The sequence below is a fragment of the Manacus vitellinus genome, unplaced genomic scaffold (genome assembly GCF_001715985.3).
Source record: "Manacus vitellinus isolate BGI_N305 unplaced genomic scaffold, ASM171598v3 scaffold_5_pilon, whole genome shotgun sequence".
Taxonomy (NCBI): Eukaryota; Metazoa; Chordata; class Aves; order Passeriformes; family Pipridae; genus Manacus; species Manacus vitellinus.
In genome coordinates, this window is record NW_021940682.1 from 13,814,595 (window position 1) to 13,829,456 (window position 14,862).

General features: G+C 43.7%; 1 protein-coding gene across 1 annotated transcript in view; it reads right to left on the minus strand.

The window, feature by feature from the left end:
- SYN3 (synapsin III) overlaps positions 1-14,862 on the minus strand; it is a 177,508-nt gene that overhangs the window by 14,255 nt on the left and 148,391 nt on the right. The window contains exons 8-10 of the mRNA XM_008924225.3: positions 13,122-13,264; positions 7,758-7,832; positions 4,318-4,420 (exon numbers count right to left, since the gene is read on the minus strand). Coding sequence (XP_008922473.3) covers positions 4,318-4,420; positions 7,758-7,832; positions 13,122-13,264 — 321 coding nt within the window. The remainder of the gene's footprint in view (positions 1-4,317; positions 4,421-7,757; positions 7,833-13,121; positions 13,265-14,862) is intronic.

Genomic DNA, 14,862 nt, shown 5'->3' on the forward strand with positions numbered 1-14,862 from the left:
CGTGGGACTCACTGGGACACGGCTCTGCTCAAAACACCCCAAACCCCGCATCTCATGGAGTCATAGAATGGTTTGGGCTGGAAGAAAGCTTTAAAGGCCATCTAGTCAAATAGCCCTACAATGAGCAGAGACATCTTCAAATAGATCCAGCCCGACCTTGAATGTTTCTAGGGATGGGGCATCCACCACCCCTCTGAGCAACCTGTGCCAGTGCTTCACCACCCACGTTGTAAAAAGATATATTCCTTGTATTCAATCTAGATGTACCCTCTTTTAGTTTAAAATCATTACCATTTGTCCTATTGCAACAGGCCCTGCTCAAAAGTTTGTCCTTGTCTCTCTTATGGGCCCCTTTTATGTACTGCAAGGTGCTATAAGATCTCCCCAGTTCCTTCTCTTCTCCAGGCTGAACAACCCCAACTCTCTCAGCCTGGAGAGATGCTCCAGCCCTCAGATCATCTTCATGGCCCTCCTCCGGATCTGCTCCAACAGGTCCATTTCTTTACTGTGTTGAGGCCCTCAGAGCTGATTTTCCCACCTTAAGGACTGCTTTCCCCTTTTTCTGTGGCTAAATTGTCTGGAGAGGAAGGCAAGATGGTGCTTTATAAACCAACGCACCAGGGGGAATGAACTGGTCCCACCTGAACCAGTGAAGGTGCACCAGGTATGATGCTATCTGCTGTCCTGCTGTATAGTGTCTGGCAGGGGAATGTGAGATGTGGGAGACAGAAAATAGAGGATTGAACAGTCAAATGCACAAGGGAAGGCCTTTGAAAATGGTAGTGGTTTCTTTGGGCAAAATGACACAGCTGGTTGCCACTGAACTGAAAAAAATCACGAGATGTCACCTTGCCTGTCCTCTGGAAAGGGGGAATTGGTCTGGAACTGGGCAGGTACAAAAACTAATACTGAAATAAATCAAAGGCTGAGAGGAATACATGAATCACAGATAGACTGCACTCATCTCTTCCTGGACAATCACAGAACAGCTGGGCAAGACAAGAAGATGTTGGCACATATGGACCTGTCCTTGCAGCTGCCCAAGGTCTGTGGCTGCTCCTGATGCAGCTGCTGTTGCCTGATAAGGTGTATGAGGGGTGATGGGAAGTGGCTAGTCAGAGAAGAGACTCAGAAAAACACCATCGGGGTTCTCCCACTGTGCCTCTCTGATGCTGAAGCCTGAAGGCTGGGCTTGTTATTCCATTCTCTGATGTGCAAGAGTGGAGTGTTAGGTGATTTCTAGGGAAGGAAGGAAGGAAACTGATGATTAGACATATCAAAAGAAACGATAGGCAGTGCTGGAGGGGTGGGCAGGGCTCCTTGCAGGGCAGCAAGGAGCATGTCCAGTAACACAGTTAGGCTGTATGGTGGGTAAGGCTTAGCTTATTCTTCCAGGAAGAAGAATAAATCACATGGACCATTTCACTTGCCCTCTCTTTGCTTCATATTTTTCAGCATAGCAGAGGTGTGGAAATAGATTAGATTACCCAAAAAATAGGGAGATTATTAAACCATACATATTGCTGAGCTCTTTTGAGAATCTAGCTGCTAACACTGGTACAGAATTTGCACTGTTTTGATCTGACCTTCTGATCAAGTGCTGACTACTTATGTTGAATATTCCCTCAAAGTGACAAAGTTCTTTAAAGCAGAGAAAAAAGAATTACCGGCATTTACTGAGAAATCCATAATCTGTTTCAATATGAGACATGAAAATGGTACTTAAGTGTGCTAATGTTTTGAAGGCCAGTAACTTAACAGATTCTCTGTTTGCCATGGGAAAAGAGAAGAAGGTGAAATTTAAGAGAGAGCAAATACTATGACTTCAAGATTACTTCTGTGCTATGTTGATAGCTCATCTGTCTTAATCTGATTCTGTTTGCAACAAACCACTGTGATAAATCTCAGTTCATAGAACTGCCCATCGCTACCTCTGCGAATCTTTTGCGAAGAATTACGTTGCGCTATGAAAATTAATTACTGCCAGTGATTGTATTGTGCAAATTCCTTATTTGTTCAGCCCATTTAGACGTACTTTCTTGTAAAATGTCACAGCACACTGTTCCTTCTTACCAATGAAATACAGCCGTCACACTGTCAAATAACTTTTTTCTCCCGGTGTCAAAAGAACAAAGCGAAACAAGGGCTCAGTTTCAGACCAAGAAAAGTACTCCAGGAAGTTGGCTGGAGGCAATTAATTACTTGTCAACATCTCCCTCAGATCTGCATAAAGTAGAAAAGGTGCCTGTTTGGCTTTGCTCTGCTCTTTATGTTGCACTATTCTGCTCCTTTCCCAACAATGTCCATCAGCCTGGCATCTGAATGCCTCTTGGATGTTGATACATCAGGCCCACTCAATCAGATTCTCCACTGAGATAATTCAGTATGAGCCATCTGAAACTATTGTGTTTCTTCTGATTTGTGTCATATTAGCTCCATTACTGTTTACCTTGGTCTCAAAGAGAGAAGTATTAGCATGCATTTCTCTGTGTGCAAGCTGATGATGGCTGTTAGTGTATGGATGTGCCTTTCACCCAGTCAGTCACACACGGTGGCAGATGTGAAAACCCAGAGGCATAGCCAGATGGAGGCATATAATCTTTAAGCTCAGAATTAGCCATGTGTGCACGTACATAGGCTTATGTGCAAGAATAAATGCGGGGATATGAAAACCACATCTCACGCCTGACCATGTATGGACACAGTCCAAATGTCCTTACAGTTGTCTCTAGTGAGACTGCTTTCTTGCTCTTCCTTTCCCAGCTACACAGGCAGAGAGGTTTAAAAGAGCACAGCAGGGAGACAGACTGCTCTGGGGGATGCTCCTCTAGGTGCTGATGAATTGCATACGGGAGCAGACCCATCAGCCCCAGCCCCATCAATTCAGGAAAGACAGAGGCTCGGCAGCATTCAGTTGCTGGCAGCACGCTTATATCACATGGCCTTTGACAGGTCACTGCTCCTTTCCCTGGGGAGAGCAGATACATAATGCAGGAATGCGCAGTCACTGGAGAGCTCATGTGGTTCTCATCAGCATCCCAATCCTCAGCGGGTGGGACTGCTCTCCCACACATAGCTTTCCAGTGTGTCAGCACCCCTGCATGAAGCCATAGGCTGGCTCTGCTCATCTTCCTCAGCTGTTCTGTGTTGGTGGAGTTTACAGCAGGTCAGATGCTGTGCCTCCTTCAGTCACATAGTGACAGAGGCACTTGCTTACTTGCCAGATATTCTCTCCCCCAGAGCATCTCTTCAGTTTCCACTTTGATTTTCTGGCCAGCTCTTCGATCTCTGCCCTGTTAAGATAACCTGAGTGTGCTATTTACCCCACTTCCATGTCTGCCTCCTGGCCTGGTAAGGAGCACACTGAACTTCAACTCTCAGAGTTGAAGTCTGTCCAGCTCTGAACACAAAATTTTACAATACACACTACCCGTAGTTACTCTGTGGTGCTTTGTCTTAATGGCCTGTTATTGTAGTGAATGCTATCTGGGCAAAAGATTTTAGAAAGTACACCTGTTGTTTTTTTTTTTTTTAAATCAGGTTGCTCCCGTTGCTTACGGAATTTTTGCTACACCATTTATTTTCCTCTTTCAAATTAGATGCAGCTAGGATTTTTATTAATAGGTTTCCTTTAAAGTGACTGAAGAAAAGGTTCATTTAGAGAGAAACTTAGATTTTTAATGGACTAAATCACCTGCTGGACCTCTGTCTAGGTAACAGGGGGAGGTTAACATGCCCACTATTATAACATCATCTAGTGCTTATATTCAGGTTGGGTTGAATATGAGAGTGTTTGTTGATGATGCTGTTGACCCCTACCAGCAGTTACGAGAGAGGTACTGGCTTTGTGAGTGCTTAGCTGGGAAGGATGGAACTTGGGTAGTGGTGCACTGAGGCACACCAAAGTTTGGATGCTGCCAGCAACACTCACAGGCTGTTATGTGCTTGATAAGAAGGCAGCTTCACATCTGCACCCATGCAGATAAGATTCTGCTCTTTGGGGATTTATCAGGCTGGAAAACTGGCAAGGCCAAGCACTCTGTGGCTCTCCATTTTCTTTCACAGTCTTCACTGAGAAATGAAGGCACTTCAACCCTGACACCTTGCTGCATATCTGCCAGTTTGCCTGGAACTCTAAATCAGTTCCTTACATATCAGTGGGCCATGGCTTGAAGATACAGGCTGGCACGGAGGAGCAGAGACTGCAGGGCAGTGTAGGGGTAAGTGAAGCACGTTGGTGCTTGTGAGCTCCAATGCAGCATGTTTGCAGATACACTTCCCAAAGCAGACTTGCACTCAGGTTCCTCATACTCTCACCTCAATGATATAGTCTTTTCCGTCTTTGCTGTGGACAGCTTTGACAGCGCAGATGTCAAGGCCTCCAAACATTTCCGCACAGGCGTCTGCCCAGAGTCTGTACCTGCAGAAAGCACAAAAGCATGGCCTGTCATTGGGTAGTCCACCAAATACAGACACCCACCCTGCTGCCCATAGCAACACAAAGAGATATGGGAACCCTCGTTACAAGGCATCCTTGATATACTTTGCTGGGTCATTGCCTCCCTCTCTTGCGCAGGAGATGGAGCAAAGAAAAAATTCTTGCCTAAAGTTTCCCTTCATTTCAGATTGATTCAATCCTGCCCTCAAAGCCACCCTAAAATGTTTCTTTCCCTCCTTAGTATTTACATCAGATCTCCGGTTGGTTGTCATTCAGCCAAGCTATAAATATTTAGCTCATTTAATCTCCCAGTAGTGTTGGTCCCTCAGCGTTTGTATTGGCTTTGCCTGAAAGCCCTCCATTATGCAGGCAGCTTTCTCCTGATAAGATGTCCTGCACATTGGGACTGGAATAAGATTGGAAAGTGAGTGTTGAATTTAGCTAATAGCCATCCCCTCCCTCATCTCTAACTCAGTGGCTCTTGCATTTTGCAATTTACTTTCAGTTTTATCTTTTTACAGTCTCCTGTCTCTCTTCTATCCCCTGGGTGTTACTCCTACTCAGGTGGTCTCATCACATGGACCAGGCACTCTTTTGTTAGAGGGACAGTTAAAGGCTGCAGTCCTTTTCTTTAGCCATCCCAGGATGGGAAAGTGAGCTGGTGCCCCCTTAGCTATCCTGGTGTCAGAAGAGAAGAGAGAATGACAAGAGGCGTATTACAGGGGGACTGCATCCCCCCACTGTGGAAATGAGGAGGGAATGAGGCAGCTTGGTTTTATTTCCTGTGCAGCTGTGCTGCAGTCCTGGCCATTTAAATAAAAATAATCATCTCAGAACAGCAGATCTGTAAGCAGGACTATGACAAGATGCAGAGAGGGGAGGGAAGGCCACAGTCTCATGAAAACACTGACATTTTGCAGACCCTACAGGGACTGGGGAAAGAACTGTTCTGGCCAAAGAACAAGTTTACGTCCTTGAAGCCAGCCAGAGTCCCCATAGCTTGACAATATAATGATCAATTTGTGTGAACACAATGTCTCTGGGAAGAAGCAAGATTATGACTTATATGACTACCGGTGCTCTTTGATCCCTAATGAGGACACCAAGTATGTTCACCCCAGATCTTCAAGGAAGACAGTGTCTGAGGAGGAGTCAGCAGCATAAGGAGTAGGAGAACTACGGACCCTGTGAACCAGGCAGGAGGCAATGCTGTGTCCCCACATCCAGGGGCACTATTATGAGAACCACCTCTGTTCCTGAGGGACATCTCTAGGTGTCCGGATTCAGCAGCCAGGTTTAGGGAATTGTTTCTCATGCCAGAGACCCTGATAGCTGTGTGTCTTTAATGTTTGCTGGCCATAGGTGAGCACTGGGAAGCATCAGGGCTGCTGAGGTGTAATAGTAGTGCTGTGAGGAAGAAGAGTGTATTTATGCACATGCACCAGGGATTGCATTTTCAGAGGATTTACTGCCATTTTTATGTTACCTTAGCATGTAGATCCATTGGATTACTGTTCACTACAGTAGGTACTTCAGGTTGCTCTTACTCATCACAGCATTTCAGCACACTCCTGCCTTGTTGCACGCACTGATGACTCACAGATTTCAATGAGATTTTTTGCATTTATGGCTGGATAAGGCTAGAGTAGTAAATTGTGGTACTACATCTATAAAATGAACCTTCAAAATGCAGTGTGACAGGTTGGCAGGAATCTGGGTTTTAGTCTTACAACACTGGATTAGGTAATGTCTACCCTTCTCTCTAGCTTCAGCTGTGTTATAAACAACCAGGATGCATTATAATGTCCAGCTCCCACAGTACTATTAGGGTCTCACCAAGTCACCTTCAGCATTTGATCTGGGGCTTGGCTTGGATTCCCTCTTTCACAGAACTAAAGGTGCAGAAGGGACCTCAGATGATCACCTGCACAAGTCTCACACCCCAAAGAGGAGACATTTCTTTAGTCTGCTCTGAAAGAGTACAGAGATTTCCCATCTCTGGGAAATTTTTGTGGTATGCCATCCTTACTGTTAGAAAATATAGGAAATTTTCAAAGGAACCTTTTCTGCTATATTTTAAACCCATTATTTCTTACAGTATTGTACTAATAATATAAGTAGGGAGAAATGCCTATTAGCAGCCTTTCATATATTTAAAGAGATTGTGCTTTTTCAGCTTCTTCAACTTTAGGACAAAATGGTGTTCAGCTTGTAGGCAACTTCTTCCAGCTGTGTAACAGCTCATGAATGAAAGTGAACCTCTGTACTGCAGGCATGGATTCATTATGCATGAGTCTACACCTCTACTGGAAAAATATCAATGGTCTTCTAACTGAAAAAGGTGGAAAACCGCATAAGCAATTGTTGCATGTTTTTCTCATCAGTTGATTATATTTTCTCTGAATGTTCCTTTTGTTTTTCTTTGGACTCTCTCCAGCTCCTTGCTATTTTTCTTCAAATGCAGTGCCCAAACCTGGAGAGAGTTAGAATTAACCACGATCCTGACAAATTGGAGGTGTAATCTGAAAAAAATCTTAGATTCACGAGAGATGAGTGCCTACATGTCATCTATGGAGTCTATAAATTTATGAATAATCTACTTAAATAGGATGGAGAATAAGTGACGAGAACAAGTGACTTGATGGCAGTTCTGCAGAATAGGGTTGGGAGTTATAACAAAGCACATTATGAGTCCACAGTGTCATGGATTTGCAGTGTTAGCAAATATCACAGTGATTTGAAGATATGGAAGTAAGTACCATCTGCAAATATCTGTAAGATGCATGAGGGAATTCCTTCTGCTCTGTTCAGCAGTGAGAAGACCTCAGCTAAAACAGTGTCCACTTTTGGGAGACTACAGCAAAAAAGTGCTTTCAGCACTTCAGCTGACAGTTTTTTCCTCTGTTAAGCAGGAGAAAAACACTTTTCTGAGTCTGTCTCTCATTAGTAATGTACTTAGAATAACTTCTTGTTACTTCTTGTTTTCTGCTTTGACCTTTCTGATTTTATCCCTACATGTTTGTGCTGGTGTGCTTGACCTCAGCATGCTGGTCTTGTTTCCTGTGGCTACATTCACCAAAGATCTAATGATTTAGCAATGTTGGTTTCTAGCTGTACTTTCAGTCTGTTCTTCAAAATAGGACAGTTTGCCTTTGTGTCCTTAGTATTTTTTAAGGAAACACTCGGTCTTTTAAACTCCTTTATCCAGCCTCCCAGGAGACCTCACTTACCAGTTTTCTCAATTAACCAAAGTCTGAAATACAATTCCTCCCTTCTAACCCAAGAATAGCTAATACTGTCTTGAAACCCTCTTCCTTACCTCTCTGTCATTGCAATCTGTTCTAGCATCGCAGAACCTGTGTTTGCCTTCCAGTTTCCAGAGATGGACGTCCTCCTAGGAAAACAAACCAAAAACATAACCTGAACATGAAAATAGACTCCTGCCCCATCCTCATGCATACTGTAGTCCTCATTCTTGACTCTGTGCTTGTACAGGAGGGGATGAGGTGAGGTTCTTCCTCCCAGAAGCCTTTCCAAATCCTTCCTGAACAACACTCCATACAGGATACGTTGTTCAAACTCATGAAAAACTGAATGAGGAGTTAGACAGGGAAACCTCCAAGGAATCCTGAGCACACATCAGGCTCTGTGAGTACTTTCTTTCTTTATAAATCAAACCTAGGGGGAGCTGAAATGTGTGTAGAAGATCTCCAGATAATCACCCTTGTGTTCAGCAATGGGTAGCATCCTCCATCCATGGAAGACCAACTCTCCAGGCAAATATTTGCCTGAGCAGCTTCACAAATGTCAGCTCTGATATTCTATGTCTACGTAAGTTTGATTTCAATTGTACTGATGTCCCAGAATATATGATTATACTGTCTTTTCACTGACTTTTCACTGACCTGTCTGTGGTTCACTGTGTTTGGGCTTAGAGAATTTCTACTTGTAAAATTGCCGGAGTTTCATTAGTTGCAGCTGATGGCTAATTTCCAAAAAAGGTACTGTTTCTGGCAAGTCCTGGGTTTCACCATCATCCATCGGGGTGAAAATTTTTCTTTTCCTGACTTTAGGCCCAAGGCAGACCTTGAACAGCCTGCTGCGACAACACTGTACAGATAACCCTTCTGTAGTGTACAAACTAGGACAAATCAACAAGCTGACAGGATACATTCAGGATACATTCCATGCAGAAGAAGATTTAGGTAGAGATTTATGATGGGAATATGAGGTTTGATCCAACATTTCAATGTGAAATTGTGGGAGCCCTTGCTTCCAATTCTCTCACCTTTTCAACTTGATGTGCAAAAGAGACTCTGAACTTGCAAAACTATGTTCAGCAGTGGGAATATTGTTGTCCCCATAGACTATAAACTTGGATCACTATCGCCAACTACCTAAGATTCCCCTTTACTCTGATGAGAGACACCTTGGAGTGCTTTTTTCTATTTCTCTTCTAAAGGAGTATGTATAGTTGCTGTGAAATTTAAATTGTCTTTTTAACCATATTTGAAGGAGTGGAGAGGGTGGCAAAGGAGCATTTACTGTGCTGATTACTGTGTTGCATAACTATGTGTTTCCATATCTCTTGCCTCTTGTTGCCTTGCTGCCTTCACTCAACATCCATTTTGCTGTCCTACTTTCTAAGCAGAAGAATGGATTTCTTCTCAAGCTTTGAATGTTATGAGCCCTTTGATGGTCTGTAAGATCAGTGTTCAACCCTCAGACTCTCTTTCTCTTCTGACATGGGATTTTTAGGATTATGTTTTTCAGCTCTGCAATGGGAAGGACCACTCTTTGCTAACATTTATTTTTAACTGAAAATTGCCCTGCAGTAGCAGATGGCATCCAGAATCCCATTAGTACTGATGGGAACTCCTGGAGTCTGATTAGCAATAATATAATTTGACATCAGTGTTTAGAAAATGTACCTGGGATACCAAATGTAAGCAGCTGTGTTGTCCCTAAGAAAATGAAATCACAGCTAGACAGTTTCACAAGGAAATTTGACATTGCAAACCTCCCAAAATAAGAACTCTGCTCTAGCCATTGGGTTGATTTGTTTGATTTGTTTATGCCTTCTGATCCCCAGTCAATATTGGGCATAAGACATAAAATATATCTCTCTGCTGTATTCCTAACTTTCTTGTAAGGGAACTGTGCCATTTTGAAACTGAAAAGTTTTATTTGAAGCCCACTGAATCAGTCACCAAATTCCTACACCACAGCCTCTGTCAAGATCATTCCCTTCCAAGCGTGTCTGACCAGTTCAGGTGTCAACTGTGCCCCCAAACTGACAGAATCAGAGAATATTCTGAGTTGGAAAGGACCCACAAGGATCATCAAGTCCAGCTCTTAGCCCTGTACAGGACCATCTCCAAGAGTCACACCACATGCCTGAGAGCATTGTCCAAATGCTTCTTGAACTCTGTCAGGCTTGGTGCTGTGACCAAGGGGTGCTCCCCAGGGTTCCCTGCGGAGCCTGTTCCAGTGCCCAACCACCCTCTGGGTTAAGAGTATTTTTTCTGATATCCAACCTAAATCTCCCCTGACACAACTTCAGGCCATTCCTTTAGGTCCTGTCACTGGTCACCACAGAGAAGAGATCAGTGTCTGCCCCTCCAGTTCCTCTCACGAGGAAGCTGTAAACTGCAATGAGGTCTCCCCTCAGTCTCCTCCAAGCTGAAGACCGTGACCTCAGCTTCTCTTCATATGGCTTCTTTTCTATTTCCCTTTTTCTATTGTATGAAGTGAAAAAGGAGACTGAGGACAAAAATCTTTCTCTCAGAATGTCCTGCTTCAAACCCCATTTTTCTCAGGGAATGAAAGTCAAAGTGCTTCCAACCATCCTAAACATCAGGGGGCCACACAGTGTACGGTATCCTAAAGGAAAGGACTCTAGGCTCTTAGAGATCTGTTGATCAAACAGATTTGTGACCAAGACACCTTCAGCATTGTTTAGGATAAGTGGATAAACTAGCAGATCAAGAGCTGTTGGTGTCCTATACTCACCATGTCTAACCTGGGCCACTTCAGTCTGTAAGTAGCTCTAGTTTAGACACAGTTGATGTGGTATCTCCTGCAGAGCACACTGAACTGAATTGGAGGTGACAAGGTCAGAAGTCACACTCATGAAACTAGAAAGGAAGGGTGTTACCCTTTTACTAAGAGCTGGTGGCAAGATTATCCCATGCCTTCAAGTCAGCAGCTGCTTGCTTAATTCAAAGTGAACAACATTTCATGAGTCTTAACTGGAAACGACCCCCTGTTTTTCCCCAGTTCGAGTGAGAGTGGAAGCATAATTTCTGCCCCAGTTTCCCCTGCAACGTGAGCCATATTCATGTTTTCTCTTCACCCATATTATGATGGCAGTCAAATACATTTGGTGGAATTTTAGACATGTATCACATGCTGCTTATCTGCTGTTTTGAGACTGGCCCAAGGCATGGGCTAAGTAGGTGTTTGTTAGCAGCGTAAATCTGGAGTCACTGCACTGAAGTCAATGGGAAACTGAACTGAAGCCTTGGGTCATGGGCTGGAAGGAAGTGCATTGGACATCTGGGGCAGAGAGGAATGCATGAGTCACCCTGCAGCATCCTCCCTCTGGCAGATGCTTGGTGCAAAAGTAAACATATTCTGGAGAATTTCAGTACAGTCTTTTCTCAGAAGGAAAGGGGCTTTTAAAGTCTATATGTGTGGGTGAAGGTATCAAAATACTGGATAGATTCCATGGCTCACAGATCAAAGAAAGTAACTTAGTATGATGCTACTGCAGATGCTGGAATTGCCTTTAAGGCTGAGATTTGCTAGCATGACTAATGATTTTGAGTATTATATTTGGGACACCAGTGAGAGCTCTGGTATTTTGGATGCTTTCACCTCTGTCCTTGGACATAGTATGGACTTATTTATACCATAGAAACAACCTTCTATTTTGTCTGATGCTGGGATAGAAGGAACAGTCCCTGATGGGACCGACTGTACCCCTCTCCCAAGCTCACATCCATAAACAGCTCTCTCAGTGCAAGTCAACCTTCTGGGTTAACAAGTCACTGGATGAATTTTGCTGTTTGCTTTCTTTGCTAATAAGCTTAATTTCTCATTAAGGTGTTTTCTGTTCATGACTGTTTTCATATGAAAATGTTTTCCCTTTAGCAAACAATTGTTTGCACAGCTATACTCCCAAGTGGGATTAGCTCTTAGTGTGACTGCTTTCTTTCCTCAATCATCTGGTATTATTTCTGATCCCTGTATGGAGGAGTGCATGATGAGTGAATAATAAGTGAGGAGAGAATATGGTCAGGCTAACTGGGCCTTTGTTTCAGTTAGAGGCAGTTGGGGAGCAGGCTCTGGAGCCAAGGCTGGGTGTGTTGGCAGGAATAGGGAATTTTAATTGATATTTTAAACCTTCTTTCCTTTGGCCAGTTTGAACTGGACTCCCTGAGATGTTAATGTAATATTAGGCAACTGTGCTATTGTTGACCTGATCAGATTAAAAATAAATTTTCTCTCATTTAGATCACATGAAGTAGGCGAGTGTCCCACAAGTCCTTCCCATGAAGAATGTGACTCAGTCATTATCTAGTTTTCTTAAATACCTCTGTGCTAGGAATCCAATTGGGAATCTTAGGCAGTTATAGCTGAAAAATATTTGATTATGTGCATTTGATGATCTTGTTTAACTACATTTCAGCAGAACTATGGCCTGGAGGTTTGTAAACATGGACCCAAAATTCACAGTGTTGTGGGTGTTAGGTAACATATGCAATTTATCTGGCAACCTGAAGAATGTATTGCTGGAGATGACTACTTGTCCAGAATTTTGTGGCTGGATAAGGAGCTTCTGGAGAAGCTGTGTTATGTGGCTTTTCTCATCTACTGGTTTGCAGTAAGAAGAAACAGGTGTCTTACTGACTCATGTGGTTACATCTCTAATTCAGCTTGGTGACTACTGAAGTTTGGTTGAATGCTTTTTAATACTTTTAAGCATACCAGCATTGAGGATTGCCTTCCTGCCACCCACCTCACTACCCCACAGGGCAGGGAGGAGCTTTGGGGCACCCACAGAAATGTCTCACCTCCTTTCCCTCCTTTGCATGCCTCAAGGAGTACACATGCAACACTCCCAAATAAACCCCACATGCCAGCCCGTCTGAGGCCGTTCGTACCCAGTGCTGTGAGCTCCTCAGGTCCTCATGTGATTGTGGGACTGTGACCTCCAGCTGGGCAGAGGGTGGGGTATTGCTATGGGTTGGACACTATAGGACTCCATGAGTTGCAGCTGGCTAAATCTTTTTTATTCCCTCCCCTCCAAGTGGGAAGAGGGTGGGTTCAGGTCCCACTGGAGGGTATTTGGAGCTGGAGGATTTTGCTGGGAAAGAGGAGCCCTTCAACAACAGGATGGAGAGGTAATGGCAGAACATAGTCATTATATTGGGAACTAACTGAGTCTTAGAAACAGGTAGACAGGGAATTACATTCCAGATACAATGAGCTGATGGTGAGTAAGGGAGAAGATGATCGGGGGATGAGGAATCTGGTTCAGAGGTGGGAAGAGAACAGCAGGGCTATTCTTCAAGGACATTAAGTCAGCTTCCTACTCCTGCCCAGAGCAGACACTGACTCAGTCACATCCACAGCACTGTCTCCTCCCCGTCTCGCTCTGGCACAGCCATGCACTCACATGTAAGCCTTGTAGTTGCTGCCAATTTTCTGGATTCGGATGTCATACTTGGAGTCAATGAATGGCTCGGTGGTGGCATAGGTTTTTGCCATGGCTACTATGCTGGCCATGTCCCGGAAGTCGTGCTGGTTCTCAACTTTGACCTTGATTATCAAAATCCAGTGAAAAAGAGACAAGAGCAAAAAGAACAGGAATACTTTGTGAGCAGAAGTCATCTCCACACCTGAATAGCACAATGTCATCTTAACCCCGCACAGACAGAGCTGAGGACAGAGCAGGGACTCTGTGATTTAGAAAAGTTCCCCAGACCAACCAAACCCAGAGCAAATCAATCCCATTCTCCTTCCTCATGCACCAGCCCTGGTAAACCTGGTAATAGGGAGGCAGCTAGAACTTTACCCAAATGGCTCTTGCTAATGCACATTGCTTCCATGTTGCTTCAGAAAAATATTTGATCTCTTAAGGGGCATTACTTCCTTCAAATGTTGAAACTGCTATTTCCCATGTTGGGATGGATGAAAATGGAGTATTTTAGGCGGTCAGGAAATAGAAATCAATGCCAGGAAATCAACATGAAAGCTGATTGTCTGCCAGCCCGAGGCACCAGGTCCCTGGCATTTCACATTTTCCCCCTCTAGGCTTTCTTTAAGAAGTGGTGCAGGTCTCCAAACTGGACACAAGCTCTGAAGGAAAAGGATGTCTCTGGGAGAGCTTGTGACACTTGGGGAGATTTGTGTGAGTGTGAGGCCATGGGCATGTGTGTGGGACAGCTGGTTGGATGCTAGACTTGATTCAGACTAGGAAATGAGAGGGTAGTTGCCTATGAGCTGGAGTTTTTCTGAGAAGATGGCTTTTCACAGATCTGTATTCAGTTATGAGAAATGCTCTGTATCTTACCACAAAAAAATAATAACCCCCCCCAAAAAACAAAAAAAGGAAAGGAAGAAGGACCAATACATTAGAAATTCTAATTATATGATCAAATCTCTACAGAAGCTCATTGATTTGGGAAAGCAAAACTGAACAAGCAGGTAACAAAAACATAATGGATAACTTCACCTCACTCATATCTTTAACCCTGGACTTTAGTGTATTGGCAAAAATTTGTTTGGTGCATCAGTAAAACCTATGCAAGTTCTTGCTCCTTAGGGCTGGACAGATGCAGAAAGGATGGAATAATTTTTGGAAAAAGATCAAGACTGGGTAAAAAGGGTTAGCAATGAGTGACTTTCTTTACATTATTACATATACTTTGTATTTTGGTAATGCTTTGAGATCACAGCTGGGGACTGCAACCCTGCTTTGCTAAGTGTCCATTCACTCATGACAATGAATCAGTCTCTGCCCTAGATGAGTTTCCCAGTTGTGTCAGTGTGTGTTAAAGGAGGGTGATGCCAGACTGTGTGGATACAGCTGAAGGAAACATGTGCAGTGGTATTTGGTGTTTCTTTGCAAAGAACAAACAAGTGATTTTACGTGTCTGCCTTCAACCATGAGAGGGCAGGAGCCATCTTCACTAGAGAACAGAGGACAAGCCTCTTGCTAACCTGTTTTACTCTGTTTAGAAAGTTTTGTAAATGCCAGTTTACACATAGGCCAAGGATTCAGCCACATCCTGGTGCAGAAAAACTCTTAAAAACTGAACAGTTTTGGGGAAGGTGAAAAGTACAACTAGTTTGACCCATAACCATTTCTAGATGCCTGAATAAAAAAAAAGACCTGGTCTTTGCTTCTCCTTATG